Consider the following 18,182-nt stretch of genomic DNA (forward strand, 5'->3'; position numbering starts at 1 on the left):
CACACACACACACACACACACACACACACACACATGCGCATACACACACACACACACACACACACACACACACGCACATACACACACACAATGCATAGAAATAGTGTGCACATACATGAAGAGAATAAATGGTCCTGATGAGGAGGAGGCTAAGTAATGTTTTATTCCCGAATAAAAGCTATCTATTGTTGTCGTGAATCTATTTCATATCTAGAAACGAGAAAAACCGCCATTACTTGCTTAGCTCAGCTGTACAGCATAAATGATTCAACCAATTGTTTCTTTTCAGTCGCTAGCTAATAAAAATTATTAAAAAACTATCTGAAGACAACACTCTTCTTGTCAATGGTACAGAGTTCAACACAAATCCTTCCTAGAAATGGTAAATTGAATTCTGTGTTTGGCAAAAAACTTCTAACTTTCTAATGACTATTAGTCCATCGTTGTGCATCGCGACTACTCATTTCATGATCAATGCCTGAAATGTGTCCCTTTTTAATCTCTGCACTTTGTCCATCAATAACAAAGTAAATATTAGATAGAGAAGAGGAGCGGTCTATCCGACAATTGAAATGGATAAAACGAAGCTAGTTCTACTGTTTTTCTAAGACAAAAAACAGTTCCACAAAAATTAAGATTTCTGAGTAATAGAGAATAAGGTGTCATACTAAAGAGGATGGATGGATGAGTACGTGAGGCACATAGAAAGTTTGCATGCAGCTAAAGTTAAAATGCGACAAATGCTTGGTTGTGTTCCTGAATCATATTGCAGTAATGATATGAAGGATTCGAAAGCACCACCTGAAGCATTACTGCTGCATATTGCAACAGTAATTTGTTACTGTATATACAGTAACAAAATTTTAAAATTATCAATCATGGATAATCGAGGATGTAAATAACGTTTTGTAAATAACGTTCAGAGTGATGATGGATTGATGAGGAATGGACGATAATAAAGTATGCAGACTTCAAATTGTTCCAAACACCAACTGAAAATTAAATTTCCTCCCTTGATTTCTCCGCTGTAATCATAGTAAAACACTCAGCACTCAAGTAATATCAGTGGGAAGCACAGTACTAATGCAGACAACTCCAGAGTAAAGTTACCCATTGGCACTGGATTGTATAATGTAATCCATTCACTCATCTCATCTTGTGATTAATCATTCCTAATTATAAACAGTTATCGCTTCTTAATAAATTTTATAAGTTAATTCTGCTCAGAGACCCACTTTATGCGGCACAATGTATTTATTTTCCACCCATACACAAGCATTCAAAATTGATTAAATCAAAATATACAAAGTTAGTAAGATTACATACCGAGGCTTATACAGCAACAAATGAAAATTCCAGAATACGACCATTACTCAAAATGAGTTCAATATCAATGCGTGAAAGTCTCCAGCAAATTGAGAGAAGTTACAATTGAGCTCCACTTAACAATATACAAACTAGAGGAAAACAGAACCTCAAACTGCCTAAGGAGCAATCACAAAACGATGGAGTGAAATTATGTGAGAAGCCGACTTCAATATAAAAAAGTCCGAAGTTAAAGAAAAATCGTTAAAGCGGAACAATTCTAATCTATATTTGTCTTCATGAATTTTCGATATTAGTACTTTCGGTGAAACCTATAAGGCACCTGGAAAAAAAAACAATCTGTCTGATGAGAAAGAGCAATGTTTTTCAATTGGAAAAATCACAGATAATTCCAAATTACAAAGAATTACTGAATTTTTAGGCATAGGATTACCTGGCTATAACAATATGCTAGCAGACGATTGATATGCGCGTTATACTCTTCGCGCCGTCGCTTTTTTTCTCTTGAAATTCTCTGGTTTTACAAATGCGTCTGTAAAATATTTCAAGAAGTTGCAGTATAACAGAAGCGTATGTATTTTGTTTTAAAAAAAAAAAATCTTGACCTGATGGTTTCGTGCTCCATCACCTGCGGCGGGAATGCGCGAATTTCCCGATCCATTAATTTAAGCACTTGGACAGCATTTCGATTTACTGTATGTCCAGCAAGTAATTGTTTTGCAACTTTACGTTTTGCAGCTGCAAGTTCTTTACGGCACATTGATGCTTCTTGAATAAGAATTTGACGTTCGGTACTTCGTCTTATGAATGCTTCCTTTTGTTTTTGTTGTATCTGCTAAAAATATATGATTAGGAGAATTTTCATTTAAAACTTGCAGAGTAGTAAAAAAAATAGTCAAAAAATTATTCCATTCGATTTCTTAAATTGCTGACACTAGACCTCATGTTGCATTGCAGGTTAACTTTTTTGATAAAGATAACATGTTGAAGGGTTAAATGACCTCTGTCCTGATTCTAAATGTTCCTTTAAAATTAACTTACATTAAGTGGTGGAGGTACCGATGATTTCGTCTCTCCATTTCTGTCAATAAATAACCAAAATCTACTAAGTTCTGTCGATCCTGGTATCTCAAAATTGCTTTGTGGTAATCTAATAGTGAAAGATAATTCTGCATTGTTTGTTTTATTGCTTATTGGATCAGAAGACTGCTCATCAGACAACAAGGACTGCAAAGAAAGTGAAAAAGTTCCGATAAAAAAAGAGCAGCTTAGATGACTAGAGACTGCTGAGTCCAGCCTGCTCAAGTTTCAGCTTTTTTGCTTATCTTGCCTAACTGAAGTTGACATGTGATCTATTGAAATTTGTAAAGCATTAAACATCACGAACAAAAATAAAAATTTAACCAGAAATGGGGAAAAATTGAATCAATTATAAAAAAATCTAAAAGGACAAAGAATGTCCCTGCCAGTTGGCTAGATGGTAAAAAGCTTAGAATTGCCTAAAATGAAAGGCCCCTAAAGGACTGACATGCGATAAATTGGCTTTGCCATCATTTCCAGCAGTATTTACATTTTGCACACTACGAACTGAGCTGGCCATACACCCGATAAGATTTTCGGAAGTAGAAATGTTTTTTTCTTGGTATTTTCTGGTTTTATTCATAACTAACAAGGCAGTATGGCCTTCACGCGAAGAATCGATAAAATTAAGATTTCCGCTGTTTTCCAACAAACCCTGAAAAATTATTGTCGTTAAGTATTCTGGAAAATAATTACCAATTCAAACTTCAACAAATATCTCGTTCAAAGCAATGAAAGAGTAGTCAGAATCTACAGAAGCAAGACACCCTATGCTGCTTTTTCCTTTTTTTGAATATCCAAGAGACATACTTTGTGTGTTTTGTCGACAACAGAGAAATCATGGTCCAGACGTGAGCAGTGTAATCTAAATGCGATTATAATGACGTGGTTTGATATGAACAAGTCCGACAATGAGAAGAATTATTTAAATAATAAAAACTAACATTTTTGAACGGTAAGTTGAAACAAAGCAGAAATATTAACATGAATATATCTGGATATGTCCACACCAGGATGAAGCCAACGGCTACCAAAAAATCGATGAAGGATCAACACTTGCGTTATCTTACTTGGTTTTGGATTCTTCTTGGATTTTTTCAATTCGTTCGAATAGAGTTAGCTACACGCAAGGTTATCATGTGTTCTTAATGTGAAATAAATATGATACGTACGAATTTCGCTCCCCTTTTTCGATAACTTCTTTACTAAGAAGGGCAGCAAGTCTTGCCTCTGCAGCAATCCGTCGTTTCCGTTCCGTCAATGCTTTCCGCTGTTCAGTCAGATAAAGCTGCCGAAGTTTACGATTATCCGCCAACAAATGCGCAACCAAATCAGCTTCCTGAGTAGGCATTGAAATTCCTGAAAATACTACAGCAATTGTTTACTCGATAACAAGTTACTTACATACGATATTTGCATCTCATATTTCACGATAGATCTTGTGAGATTACGTATGAGAGAAAGTATGTGACCATGTGACATGGAGTAGAGAAGAAGGGGACTGGAGAAGAAATAAATTAAATGTGTTTAGAGTGGCAATCTCGAGTATTAATAGAAAGCTCTATGGAAGAAGGAGAAGCACAGAATACACAAAATGCGAACTAAGATTGAGAAATTTTGAAAATAATAACACTCCGATGGTAGAGAGTGGCAAAATAAGGAGGAAGATAAAAGAGAACAGAGATACGCAAGTTACAGTCAATGCATCCACCGAGGTTTAGAAACCTTTTATCAGATAGAGCAGTAGCCTGGGTTATGCTCAAGTTGCGACAAGGAGTTTGTTTGTTTTTGAGGTTTCATGAGTATGGAGGAAGTTATTTCTGTTTTGTTGGCGCTCCAATTAATTCTCAATTAAGAATGCGAATGATGAAGTAAAATCTACAGGTGTTTGTCCTTTTGAAACACTCTTCCCTAAGCTCTGGTATTAACGTTGTTTTCTGTATTGAACTTATTGTTACAATCAAAATTTATGCTTTCTAAGCATCATTTCAACTGCAGCTGGGTACTCGTTCTTATAAGGAAACTAAGGGTTCCCTATTTGTTCTATTTTCATTGCTCAAAAGTATTATGATTTTCTCAGTCATTCCTTTTCATAGTTCCCTCCATTAACACCTTTCCCTCCAATTCCCTCATGTATTCCACCACTATACTAATTTTCTAATCTTCATTGTGAGTCCTCCCGATCTTTTGTTAGGCGTAAAGTAAATACAATATTGTCATTTGATGGGAAAAAACTTAGCCGTCTCACATCTATAGGTTCGTATCTACAGGAACTCTCATCAAGCTGCACATCCGAATTATAAGAAATGCTTACCTTCTGATTAAATCTCGAATCCAAGTTTTTGGCTGTATTAGTGTTTTACAGGCTTACTGCTCGCATCTTCATGAGTAATATCAAGAAAATATATGAGGAAAAGCAAGAAAAAGGTAGTTTTACCGTCTTTTTGTATATTCACTTAGCCGTGGATTTTTTATGCAGATAGAAAGAGTTATGCATAGTTGCACAATATTTTATGAAATTATTTGCTTCTTTTCATGATACTTTTCAATGGCTCTACCAAGGCTGAAGTGCTCAAGCAGTATTTTTTCTTTTTTAGAAAGCAGTAACAAAACTACGAAAAGCAATGAAGAAACTGAAAGTCGACAACAAAAAAATGCTGCGAAAAAAGCTCGACAGTTCAATTTCGAAACGGTCTTCATGGAAGCCAGGCAAGGCGCTCTCACACGAACAACTGCAACGTCTGATAAGGAAAGCGCCAAAGGTACGACCGACGATGACAAATGTTCTTGTGGAGAACAGTTCGAATCCAGCAGAGAACCTCACCATGTTTGTTTTTTGTCTTACTACCGACTCATTTATTTTTACATTTACTATATCGTGAGTTGAAAAACATATTTTGAAAATGACAGTCGTTGCATAGGTTTTGCTCATCGAATTGCACAAACACTTTGGAAAGTGTTCTAGTTTTGAAGTACTCCATTTTAGATAGCTTGAAATTTTTATTCCTTAAGAAATATTTCTTTAATTTTGGTCTGATTGTTACAATTTACTGAAGGTCTTCAATTTAACACGTATCGTTAGTTACACCGACAAAACTGTATTGACGGTTATATGATGATGACGAGCATAAGGGTAGATAGGTGTACTTTTTGCCTATAGTCGTAAACATTTTCGTAGGGTGGAAATCCCTTCCCTATACAATGATTTCTAAGCAGTTAGACTTCATGCTTCATCAGTTTACTTCAACTCCACTTCACTGTAATCGTTCAGTAAACTTATTATGAAATATTCTAATCTATGTACTCTATGATAAAATTTGCGCACATTGTTTCTTCACTTTTCTTTTTATTCAATAATACCTTTCTTTTTTATTCCATCTCTAGTCGACCCTCCCACTGTTTGGATATATTAGTAATACTTTTGAATTCCTAGTGACGTTATTTTTTTCAGGCTTTCGACGAATCTGTTGGATGTTCATTGTCAGTAGAACTAGCTAAAACATCAGTTGAAGGTACTTTCCATTTTTAATTAAAAGGAAAGCTTTGTAAAGCAAATCTATAACTTTGAGAGCATTCATAAGATCATGTAGCACAGTGAATTTTAAATTATTATATTGAACTAACAGCTTGAACAATTTTCACTTGCTATCTAGTTCAGATTCAGAAAATGATGATGGTTTTGGAGAATTTTCGGTTCCTTTACCTGAAGGATTTGTGCCAGATAAAGCAATGTTCGAGACAAAAAATCCCAAAGATGATGATGATGATGGTGATGGTGATGATGAATCCGATGATTTGGATGATAGAGTAAGTACGAAGTATATTTGTTTTTATGTTTAACAATTAGAGAAATGTTCCGGTTCTTTTCTGCTAATTTAATTACTTATTCTGAAATTTTTGTTTTCGTACTTTGTCTCGTATTGGATATATTTGTTGTTTAAAAAGTGACTTTGTCGTTGCAGATTCCTGTCGTTGATTTAATACCTGCTGCTTCGGAAGCACAGTTGCGTCATGGGAAGAAACCGGTAGATCTATTTTGTCTTCTGGTTATTTAGTACCAGTTCTGTGTGATATCTTTGCTTGTTTATTTAATTCAGGAAGAAATTTTAGATATCGGCACTGGCGTTTGATCATCAAGGTACGAAATTTGCTAGTGGTGGATATGATTACGTTGTGAATTTATTTGAATTTCAGAAAATGGATTTAAGTTTGCGATCTTCACGTGAGCTAATGCCTTGTGAAAGGTAAATTTTTTCTCTCCGTATATTTTTCACTTATTACCTTGGTTTACTTTTCCCATGATTTCTTTTAATTCATTTTAGTTTGCGCCTTTTGATCCACCCTACATTTTATTCTATATGTTTCTTCTCAGTTTTGACTTGTTTTCAGTCATATCATCAATGGATTAGCGTTTAGTTCAAACGGTGAAAAATTGCTAGTTGCTAGCGGTCATGCACAAATTCGTATTATAGATCGGCAGGGTAAACAATGGGCAGAAACTGTTCGTGGTAGGTTGGACAAGCAATCGTATAGTGGTTTTGAATAATTGAAATAATTTTGGTTTTGAAAACTTATTATATGTTTCGCCGCAATAGTGAAATGTTCTATAGGTGATCAGTATTTGGTTGATTTATCCAATACCAAAGGGCACACAGGATCTGTCAATACTTGCTGTTGGCACCCAATTGCGAAAACAGAATTCTTATCTTGCGGTAATGATGGGTAAGTTTTTTCCCATCAAGAGCGAACATTACTTTGAGCAATACTTCGCCTTCATACTTCTGATCATTCAAAATTTAAGTAAATTAGTCTTTTTCGGAATTGGTTACTAGATCACTGTCAATGTAATTTTTGCGGTCGAAAAATTAAGCACTCGAAATCTTGTCTTATTTGCATATTTAAAAAATAATTTTTTGAGTTAATAATAGTTGTTGTATTCCTAAACTAGTATAAAGAAATCATATCAAATTACTTATCGAATGTCAAAGAAAATTAAAGCAGATATCATATTATTATCTTTAACTTAACATCATAAGCATATAAATTAAATGCCTTTCCACTTTTCTAGCTTAATATTAATTATGCCATGTCTATAGTCTTAAACAAGCGAGATTTAACTACGCACTTATTTCATTTATTTATGGCTTTAATTATTCTGATTACTTTCAATTATTTTAGTCAAATTTTTTACAGGTTGAAGGTATAATGCGCGGGTTTGCAATTTGGATTGTGAGATTTTAAAATATGAGATTTCAGAACTTTGAGGATTTGGTCTATAGATGATTATAAAGAAATTACACACTGTATCAATAAGCAGCGTAAAGTAATCAAGACAAAAAATGCTGCTGGCAAAAGAGCTATACCGACGACATGCTGCTACTCTCGAGATGGAAAATATATTGCGGCTGGATGTGATGATGGTTCTATACAAATATGGAAACATGGAAATCTTTATGTCAGCGTTAAAAGTTTGAACAAAACATATGTACATTGATTCATAATATGTAATGCTTGGTTCACAAAGAGGACTTTAAAGGAATCAAAAGAAGTATTTAATTTTTTTTTCATTGTCACAAAGTCATTTTATCATTTGCAGGTTAATACCACTTATTTGAATAGAACTGCTCATACTGCACCGCTTACTTCGCTGCAATTCTCACCAAACAGTAGACAAATCCTCTCAAGATCACGTAAAATTCACTATTATTTTAGTAGATTATCGATTTCTTGCAATACTTCTTAGATGGTGTTTTTTCCTACAATTCCTTTATACTTACATACTTATAATTCCTTAAGTATAAAGAAACGTTTTGCAGTTGATGGCACGTTAAAATTATGGCAACTTGAAACATTTAATAAACCTTGTCATGTTGTGGAAAATTTGAAAAATGAATTTATAAGGTAACCTTAAAGAAATTCTTTATTATTTCAGTAGGTTATCAACAATATCAGCATCGTCATATGTGAGAGATTCTAACGCATACTGGCTTGCATAATGTTCATACACCACAGTAGATTGAAGTTGCAATGCTGATATCGTCCAGCTGTATAAAACTTTTTTTTGTTGTTTTCTTTTTTTTTTATAGCACTGACTGTGGTTTTGCTCCTCACGGTGAAATGGTTTATACTGGTACATCTTTTGATGATGAAAACGGGTCCGACGGAATGCTCGTTTTTTTTGATTCGAAATCCTTCGATCTTGTTTATCAAATCACGTATCCAAAATTAGTTGGTTCTTCATTAATGTAAATTATGCATTTCTGGAAAAATAACTTCGGAGATTTTATATGAAGTCAGTCATTGTTACGAAATCTATAACTCTTAATTTTCAGAGTTGTATTAAGATCTCTTGGCAGCCCAAAATCAACCAAATTCTTGTTGGTTTAAGCGATGGATCATTACGATTATATTATGATCCTATAAATAGTTTGAGAGGTGCCCTACTTTGCGTCTCGCGACCACTGAGAAGGGCTCGTCAGCAGGAAGTAATTCGCGAAGAATTAGTGCTTTCACGTAGGTTTCCTCATTTTTATGAATCTATTGCATTCTAAAATGGCTAATCAATGCACATTAATGGCTGATCCATGACAGTTTTCAGCACTAACCTTGGAAATGTTTCAACCGAGAGGTGAGGAAGGTGAGGAGAAAGAAGTTACAACTTGGCGACTAAAGAAATATTTGCGTATGATGGACAACAAGTTACGTCCTGACTTCCGAAAGCCTGCTGACATGCCTATGAGTGGGCCGAGTTAGTCGAATTATTTTTAAATTGATGGGCTTTTTCATTTTCTCAATTTTTTTAAATTAAGCTGTCCATAAGTTATGTTAGCTTGGTCGGGAAGTTTCATTTCGGCTAGGTTTTATTTTTAGGTTCGGGTGGTCGAGTAGCTGCTTCAGGTGGAACACTGCATTCGTATATCGCTAAACAAGTAGGTACAAAAAGGAATCGTGATTTCCTTGCGGATACTGACGTGCGTGCTTCTATTTTACGTCATGCTGAAGAGGTTCGCTGTTTATCTATCGAGAATTTCGCTCTTTTAATTTATCTTCCTCTTGTTAATGTATATTACTTATAGGCGGAGAAAAACCCATACTATGTCACGAAGGCATACCTCAAAAATCAACCAATTCCAATTTTTCAAGAAAAGACGACTGCACCAGAAGAGGAAGAAGCTGATAAAGAACTAGAACCGTTGTATAAGATTTCAAAAAAGTAACTCGAAATTGCGTGTATTTTTATTAGATTCAATAAAAGAATGCTCTTAACTGTTTGTTTCCAAAAAATTGAAGGAAAAATTTATGTTACTACTTTCTTCAAGTTCCTTCGTTAAAGATTTTTCCCTTCAGTTTTTAAATATTCATTCCATCTGACAGAATTTTTCCCAATTTTATCAAAGAATTTAGGACGAAGTTATGGTGGGAATTCTACATAGCTTTTAGCTGAAATTTAAAATGAATTTATGGTTATGTGCAAAATAACAGTTCAATTGGAAGGTCAAAAATTATTTGCTGAGCGTTTCCGCAAAAAAACGTCTAGTAAAAATTCATTGCAGAGTGTAGTTTGATGCAGTGTAATGAACTGTATAGTATTTTTATCTGGTGGAATTAGTGAGATTAATATATATATATATATATATATATATGCATACTTGAGGAAGTAAGTGGATTTATTGAATTGGTGTAGTAATGTGAAATTAGCATAGCTAAAGAAATGACATCATGCATGCAATGTTGTACGAAGTCGGACTTATTTGCATGGTGTAGAAATTAAGCTGACTATTCCCAGGGAGCGGGAACTGTAATTCTAGACACTTTCTTGATTCTTAATGGGATTTCACCTTTTTGACATTATTAAAGAAGTCCGTGATTTTGTGGGACGTGGGAACGTGGAAGCTGATATGATCGATTATCAGTTCAAGGAAGAACTTATAAAAACACGGGAGCGTGTCGAAGATCTTTACTCTTTTGAGGGCTTTAAGGTGATTTTACTAATTTATTGCATTTAATTAATGGATGAGTAGATTATCGATTGCAAACTGATAGGAACATAGTTTTTAAGATTTTGTAATGAACCAAATTTATTTCCTGGTCTCCTTATCTATTTTTGATAGAATATGTTAGAAAATTTTTCATCAATATTTCTTTCGACTTCGATATTATCCAGATCTATTCATTAAAATCCTCTCGTAGGTCGGGAGAGGAACTTATGGACACGTCTACAAGGCGCAACCACGGCATCCAGAGGAGATCCCAGGAAACGGAGCGAAAGAGTTCGCTTTAAAGCTAATTGAGGGTCAAGGTTTTTCGATGTCGGCTTGTCGAGAAATAGCACTGTTGAGAGAATTAAAGTTAGTTTTCAGTGTTGAACCACATTTCCTGATTTGGATAGTGACTCTGTTTTGCATGATGATATTGTTCAGACATCCAAATTTAATCAAATTACAACGAGTATTTCTAACGACGGATCGAAAGGTGTGGTTACTATTTGATTATGCCGAGCACGACTTATGGCATATCATCAAGTTTCATCGAGCTGCAAAGCAGAAGAAGCAACCAGTGCTTGTTCCCAAAGTAAATTATAAGATATACTTGATAAATTAGATGCTATTTACATCCGTTCGACCCTTATTATCTCGTTTCTCTTCAATTCTTCTCTTCGATTGTGTCAGTTTAAAAGATGAACTGATTATTAACTGGGACTAACCCAAAAATACAAAATCCCTTTTCAGATCGCTCCCTTCTTTTTCTTAGAAATTTTGAACCTTTTCAGGGAATGGTTAAGAGTCTCCTGTATCAAATATTGGATGGAATTCATTATTTACATTCAAACTGGATTTTGCACAGGGATCTCAAACCTGCGAATATCCTAGTAATGGGCGAGGGTCCTGGTGTGGAACGTGGGAGGTGTGTTTCTGAAAGCATCTGCGATACGAGTGAACATTTTAAGACTTTTCATACGATGTTGTATTTCTCCTTTTTTTTTTTAAGGTCTGAAGATAGAACAACTTTTAGGGTGAAAATTGGTGATATGGGTTTCGCAAGGATATTTCATAATCCGTTGAAACCATTAGCGGAGCTTGATCCAGTGGTGGTGACATTCTGGTATAGAGCGCCGGAACTGCTTCTTGGTGCTAAACATTACACAAAAGTATGTTTGTTCTTTTCATTAACAAAGACCATCAAGTAATTTAGCACATTACGATAGATTTTGTATTTCTAGATCTTCAGGACAGAACTTTTCTCGCCTTTCCTTGATTGGTGCGTCTTTCGCACTTTTATTGTCGCCAAAATATTTCCTGCATTTAGCATTCTTTTTTTCCAAAATTTCTTAAACTTTTTTACCGTATGTTAAGGCAAATATTGTTTATATATAAAGATGGCATCAATCAAATTATTTACAGGCCATTGATATTTGGGCTATCGGTTGTATCTTTGCGGAACTTCTCACTTCTGAGCCCGTATTTTTTTGTCGAGAGGAAGATATCAAAGCTTCAAGTCCTTATCATCAGGACCAGCTAAATCGAATATTTACTGTTATGGGTTATCCATCTGAAAATGACTGGCAGGATTTAAAGAAAATGCCAGAATACCAAAAATTGACGCAGGATTTCAAAAGAGCGAAGTAAGCAAATATTTAGAGTCTTTTTAAAACACATTTTTCCACATCAATGAGCTAAATTCAACTGTCTGACTTGAATTTTGTGAATTCTAGTTACGCGAATTGCACCTTACAAAGATATATGGATAAACATAAAATTAAAGCTGATACTCGCTCATTTTCATTATTACAACGCCTTCTTACAATGGACCCAATCAAACGAGTTACTGCGCAAGATGCCATGGATGATCCTTACTTCAAGGTAGCTTTCATTAAGCTTCATTTCTCCTATGATTTTAAGAGTGATTATCAGGAATCAAAGTCGATTAAGTGAAATTATAATTTAATTTATATCTTTTTAGATAATTTTGAATGTGTCACACTCAAAATATGCCTTTTTAGGAAGATCCTCGTCCGACTGCGGATGTTTTCAGCGGTTGCGATATCCCATATCCAAAGCGGGAGTTTCTTTCGGATGAAAATGATGATAAGAGTGCTTCAGCATCGAAACCACAGCAAGTTCAACCTCCGCAACAAAGTCAACAGCAGGTCAGTTACCTATGTTTTGTTTTTTGGTTTACTTGCAAAAATTTTTAAACAGTTGGAAAAAGTCTGTTGGAAAATCAACGAAGCGATATTATTATTGTTCTAATATCAGTTATTAGCCATATGAGCGTTACCAAAAGTAGTGTTAAGTAAGCCTGTAGATGAAAAAGTTCCGACGAAATATTGCTAGCGAACCATATTGCATAATTTGAAACACCAAATTTGAAACACACATTTTCTACTTTATTATGTTTATGTATTTATCTAGACAGAAAACCACATTATTAAAATTTTGATAAGGAAGTTCCACTAAAACTGATATCTGTGTAAACCATGCCATCGTTCACCAATATATGATTAAAAGATATATTTATGGCTAATAACTTGAGCATTAAATTACTAAGTTTTATTTTGTCAAATAACTTTTTGCAAAATTTAAGATAGCATAAATTCGCACACGAGAGCGAGAAATTCTTTGAAATTTCGAAACTGAAATAAAGGAAGATGAGAGAACTATAGAACTACAATTTGTATTTTTTTAAGGGCTTCCTTTATGATGGTTAACAAATGTTTTGATATTTGGTGTTATTTTGCAGCCCATTGGCATGCATCCTCAGCAGTCCGTGATGGAACCCGCAACAAAGAAAATACGCATGCAACAAGGGCCTCAAATTCCAGCTACACAGCAGGTTTCTAGTTCTTTTTATTATTATTTTTTTCTAGTTCTTTTTATATTAAGATCGAATTTTTATTTATTAGTCTTTAAGAATAAGTCGGAATTGGAATGAAGAATAAGCATGGATTTGAAAAAGAAAGCATTTTCAGATAGAGTCAATGATGAATGCCCCTACAAGTGGATTGTTTGCTACAAGTGGTGCGCAAGATTATCCACCGGTTGGCTCGGGACCAGCAATTAGCAACAAAGGAGGAATGTCCTTTGAGCAACACAGTCAACAACAGATAATGCAATCACAGCACATAAACAATGGCATGCAACAGATATCTTACGGTCATCAGCAGCAGCATCAAGTTATGAACCAGGCTTCGAATATGTATCAAGTGAATTCTTATCATAACTTCCATTTGTGAAGCCTGGGAATGTAGTCGAAATCAAATATAAAATGCATCCAGTTGAACAGAAACTTTTAGGGGATATCCTTCCTTTTAAATCCAAATTTCGGATTTGAAATTTTCAATTTCAAAGTAAAGATTTTCTTTATCACTAATGAAGACATACACTGCCCGTAATGAACTCTTAGTTTGCATAATAAATTACAATTTGAATTGGGTATTTCAAAATTATGCACTCGTAAGGTCTTATATCGGCATTGTGACAATTTTATCTTTTTGCTTAAAATTTTAAGTTCCGCTTAAGCCATACACTCACCTCTTGCTACTCTTTATTTGATTTTTCTATTGTTTTTCTTTTACGACAATTTAATTGACTTTTCTAAATGATTCATACAACTAACAGTATAGCATTTTCTAAAATGCTTTTGCAGCAGCAGCAGATAGGTATGAACCAGCAAATAATTGGTCCATCGCAAGGACAAATGGCACAGCGATCAGTGCAAATGTCCACACAGTCATCAGTTATGCAGTCTTATCAGCAACAAATGGTGCAACCAGGTCTGAATTTAAAATATTGAAGCTTATTTCAGTAAAGTACTGAGATTTCCTTATAAGTCGAAATATTATGCTCTTCATTGTTTTGTTGAATGTATTCCTTCGGCCCTACTATACTTTACTAAATTGTTTCTGATATTACATGGATCTGAAAACGATTTAAAAAATTTTTAAAGCAAGAGGGAGATGTATCACATATCGGAATTAATATGTTTGGTCCTTGTCATTGAAGGTATGCTAAGTGGCCAGCAAATAATGGGTAGTGGAAATGGTATGTTGGGACAGCAGGGCAGTATAACAGGACCGGGACCTATAGGTGGTCCTCAAAATCAAATGGGCCCACCTCAGGGACAAATGGGCCCTCAAGGACCCACAATCATGCAACAGATTCGTCCGCAAATGTCATATGTGGACCAAAACGGGCGAGTAATACAAGGCGGTCAGTAAGTTCCTTTTTGGCGTGATCCATTAATTTTTCTTTTTTGAAATCATGTTTTGAATTAATTCATTATGGCATAAAGTTTATTAGTGAGATTCTGATTTAGTTTATGAAGCCCAGTTAGCCAGATCTAAAATTTTCGAAAAGAAAATCTCTATACTCTTATAACTCTCCTGGTAAAAAATTGCTTTAATACGACATATGAGACTGGGCCGGATTCATGTTGAATTCAGTAGATCTTTAAAACCACACAATGACTTAATATCTTTGGAGAAAATTTACTGCCATAAATTTCCAAAGACGCGTTTTAGGTGGAATAATAATGCAACCAGGTCAGGAAATGATGCCACAGCAGGGTCCTTATATGATACAGCAGCAGTGGCCACAAATACAACCACGTTATTAACGGTTAGAATGATATTTATAGTCAATTCAAGTTATTACAATTCCCTTGTATTGCTTTATATTATGTGGTCAATTAGTTAAGAACATGAATCAAATTTTGAGCACTGTTTTTTGAATTCCCATTTCTTTCCCAGTTCTTTCCAAGGATTAGGATAAATTCGAGGAAGATTAGAATTCAAAAAGCTCTCTCAACTATAATGTTTGGTTCATGATCAGAGCCATTTGGGTCTCATGCAAAACAAAGAATATGCTTTATGCTTTCTCTTTTTGTATTCGAAATGAATGAGATGTGAATGATTCTGGCACCTTCCCTTCCTTGTCTGTCTGTATATTTGTAGCTATTATGTCTCTTGATGTATGCATATGATACTGCAAAAAGAGTTTTCCTTGTGCAGTTTTACAATTTTTTTGTACAATTCAAACCAAAGTTGTGACCATCGAAGCTTATGCATTATTACTTTTTCTTGACTATGATAAATTTTGAGACTTTCATATTGTTTCGTACAGGCACTAAATGGAACATGGAGGGTGCACGAGGGCTCAAGAGGGTATGTTCGTTTATTAATTAACATGGATTATATTAAATAATAGGTTATGTTATTATGTTATTTACTTACATAATTCATCTCAAAATATTGTCTGAAAAGTAGTATGCCTATAGAAAGGAAGAACATTGTCAGTGTTGAACTGTATTGCATGCTAATGCAAAATCCTCACGTAAGGAACATCAAGAACTTTTCATATTGCGGACACAAAATACTTGCAGAGCTATTCAAGTTACTTGAAGGATGTGAATTAGATTATTAAAGCATTATCAGGGGGATGACAATTAACAATAAGTTTTATTCCAAAACAACTGTGATTTTTTGCTAGCAAGTACTGCAAATCACATATCTACGTGGTTTTGTGTAACACTTATCCCTTAATATTCAAGAATTTAGGAGTTTCGCAACTTCGAAATCTTTTACATCGCTTAGGCCTCTTTGATTTTTAAAAATTTCTTGAATACTGTGCAACCTAGAGTAAATCCTGGCATTATTTCATGTAAATATATATATCATACTAATATATATGCTCTACTTTTATATTTATGATATACTCTTTCCGCCTCATATTTCCTCTTCGCATTTTTTCTAATATCTTACATTTCCTGGATAAATATCATATTTGCCTTGTATATATGTTATGCAGGAGATACTGTTACTTGCCTGGCATTTGCTACCCCATCCATATATTGTTATGAGAAGCGAAAATGCAGATAGTGAACACGGAAAAGTTATGCAAATATTTGCGTCCGTACTAACTTACTGATCTTCTCAACTTTGCGCACTGTTCGGAATCTGCAATTAGTCATCTGGTCTATCAAATTCGTCCCCATTATATATAGAAATATATATTATTATACATAAATATATAATATATTATAATATTAAATAGATTTTATAATTAAATATATGTTACAGTATTTGTCTCTTTTTATTTTCTTTTATTAAATATATAAATACAAACAAATTATATATATATATATATATATATATATATATATATTGTGGCAACGCATGACCGGATGCAGCACAGATAGTATACACACAAAGTACACACACGGACACACATATACATACACATACAAACACATACACACACACATACGCATATGTACAAACATGTACACACATATATACTTACACATACACACATGCATACATGCTGCAGTCCATTGATTTCCGTTGTCACACGACTGTTTCCTGTAGGCCAAGGACAACCGTGTGTACGTCTTTGTATGCGCTTATACAGTTTCCACGTGTAAGTGTAATATACTTGAGGATGTGGTGTGATGTAAATTTAAATGTCTAAGCGTTAGGTGTAGATTAGATGACGCGCGGTTTATCCGTGAGATTGTGATTATACGTATAAATATGATACGCTTGCAGGCGTGATTTATGAAGGTGGGGAATTCGAGCTGTTACGAACAAAAGACAAAATATTCTATTCTATAATGATTTTAAAGCATAGGTGGACAAACAGAAAACAACACGGACGTAGGTTGGACGTGTGAACTTCGAACTTTGGAACGGTAGCATACGAAGTAACTCATATGGGAAAACAAAAATAAAACTTTTCGTTTTGCCGGGTTTGATTTGGAAGGGTTTTGGTTCTTAGGCACAGACGGTTATTCTGAGAAGGATTCTTCGTTCGGTTCAAGAGAAAGTTATTAATTCGCAGAAGATAGTAGGTTGTAAGAACGCAGAATTAGTAGTAAAAATATTTATTGAGGAGAATTGAGGATAAAGTGTTCGGTACAATCCTTGGTTGAGTGTTTAAATATAAAGTCCTTCTAGTAATAATCTTGAGTATATATACAATATGAGGAATGTGAAATTAGTTAAGTGATTCATAACACTGTTAACGTTTATTTACAATTTGTGCGATTGATTTGTGCATTAGTTTATTTTATTATTTTATTTTATTTAGAGCTTCGCAATATTCGAAATTCGCGACAACTCACTCGGCAACGTCACAGCACCAAATTTTAGCAATAGCAAGGTTAACTCCTACTCCTCAGAAGAGTGTAAGCTATGGAAAAACAATCTTGAAAAAGATTGAAAAAGATTGTTTTTTAGGATATATTTCCAGTAAAGAAGTTTCCAGAAAGTTTACTGAGTAATGAAAATTTCTCCTGTCCTCTCTTCCTTCGATTTCTTTCATCACTTCGCTTCCCCGCACCTTTTTGTCTCTTCAAAAAGAGATTAGTTTAATCGCTATATGAGGTATTAAAGCTTTATCAGAGTGATCATGGAGGTTAGCTGGCCCAAAGCATGGTCCGTGCTGCAGACGCGCGAAAACATCGAAATTTCTTTGTGACGTCCCCCACTCCCTCACTGTTAGCTTAACATCTGCTGCAAAAAATTAAAAAATTTGGTCATCTTTCGTAACAAATAAAACTCGACTTCCTCCTCATTTTTTGAAAGATAAAAAGATAACTAGTTTTCCACGTTTAGTTAAGAGAAATTGTTTTGCAGAGATTGAATTATCATCAATGGATGGGTGAGGATCTGTTGAATATATATATATATATATATATATATATATATATATATATATATATATATATATATATATATATATATATATATATATATATATATATATATATATATATAT

At 34.3% G+C, this 18,182-nt stretch overlaps 4 protein-coding genes across 4 annotated transcripts; 3 read left to right on the forward strand and 1 right to left on the reverse strand.

Moving 5' to 3' along the window:
- Positions 1-1,240: 1,240 nt before the first annotated feature.
- On the reverse strand, positions 1,241-3,773 carry LOAG_06221 (hypothetical protein). The gene is made up of 7 exons (XM_020447091.1): positions 3,579-3,773; positions 3,217-3,271; positions 2,855-3,061; positions 2,368-2,553; positions 1,932-2,161; positions 1,760-1,858; positions 1,241-1,648 (listed from the first exon to the last, which is right to left on the reverse strand). The coding sequence occupies exons 1-6, from the start codon at positions 3,755-3,757 to the stop codon at positions 1,777-1,779; spliced, it is 939 nt and encodes a 312-aa protein (XP_020302642.1). The 5' UTR covers positions 3,758-3,773; the 3' UTR covers positions 1,241-1,648; positions 1,760-1,776.
- A 992-nt stretch (positions 3,774-4,765) lies between these two features.
- Positions 4,766-9,661, forward strand: LOAG_06222 (gastrulation defective protein 1). The gene is made up of 16 exons (XM_003141758.2): positions 4,766-4,833; positions 5,004-5,233; positions 5,858-5,918; positions 6,065-6,213; positions 6,369-6,431; positions 6,517-6,650; positions 6,796-6,914; positions 7,017-7,128; positions 7,663-7,861; positions 8,003-8,096; positions 8,223-8,307; positions 8,493-8,634; positions 8,739-8,919; positions 9,005-9,154; positions 9,277-9,410; positions 9,483-9,661. The coding sequence occupies exons 1-16, from the start codon at positions 4,791-4,793 to the stop codon at positions 9,621-9,623; spliced, it is 2,037 nt and encodes a 678-aa protein (XP_003141806.1). The 5' UTR covers positions 4,766-4,790; the 3' UTR covers positions 9,624-9,661.
- A 571-nt stretch (positions 9,662-10,232) lies between these two features.
- LOAG_06223 (CMGC/CDK/CDK8 protein kinase) lies at positions 10,233-15,120 on the forward strand (the record flags this gene model as incomplete). The annotated part of the gene is made up of 12 exons (XM_020447092.1): positions 10,233-10,385; positions 10,597-10,977; positions 11,177-11,310; positions 11,419-11,554; positions 11,808-12,028; positions 12,119-12,266; positions 12,407-12,553; positions 13,147-13,239; positions 13,376-13,609; positions 14,053-14,179; positions 14,409-14,615; positions 14,927-15,120. 12 exons carry the CDS (start codon positions 10,233-10,235, stop codon positions 15,019-15,021), a joined length of 2,076 nt encoding a protein of 691 aa, XP_020302643.1. The 3' UTR covers positions 15,022-15,120.
- A 421-nt stretch (positions 15,121-15,541) lies between these two features.
- On the forward strand, positions 15,542-17,589 carry LOAG_06224 (hypothetical protein; the record flags this gene model as incomplete). The annotated part of the gene is made up of 5 exons (XM_003141760.1): positions 15,542-15,568; positions 16,212-16,312; positions 16,734-16,798; positions 16,952-17,063; positions 17,493-17,589. Coding segments are annotated over 5 exons (402 nt in total), but the record flags the coding sequence as incomplete, so codon positions are not given.
- Positions 17,590-18,182: the final 593 nt, after the last annotated feature.

Source organism: Loa loa (assembly GCF_000183805.2).
Source record: "Loa loa unplaced genomic scaffold supercont3.220, whole genome shotgun sequence".
NCBI classification, from domain to species: domain Eukaryota; kingdom Metazoa; phylum Nematoda; class Chromadorea; order Rhabditida; family Onchocercidae; genus Loa; species Loa loa.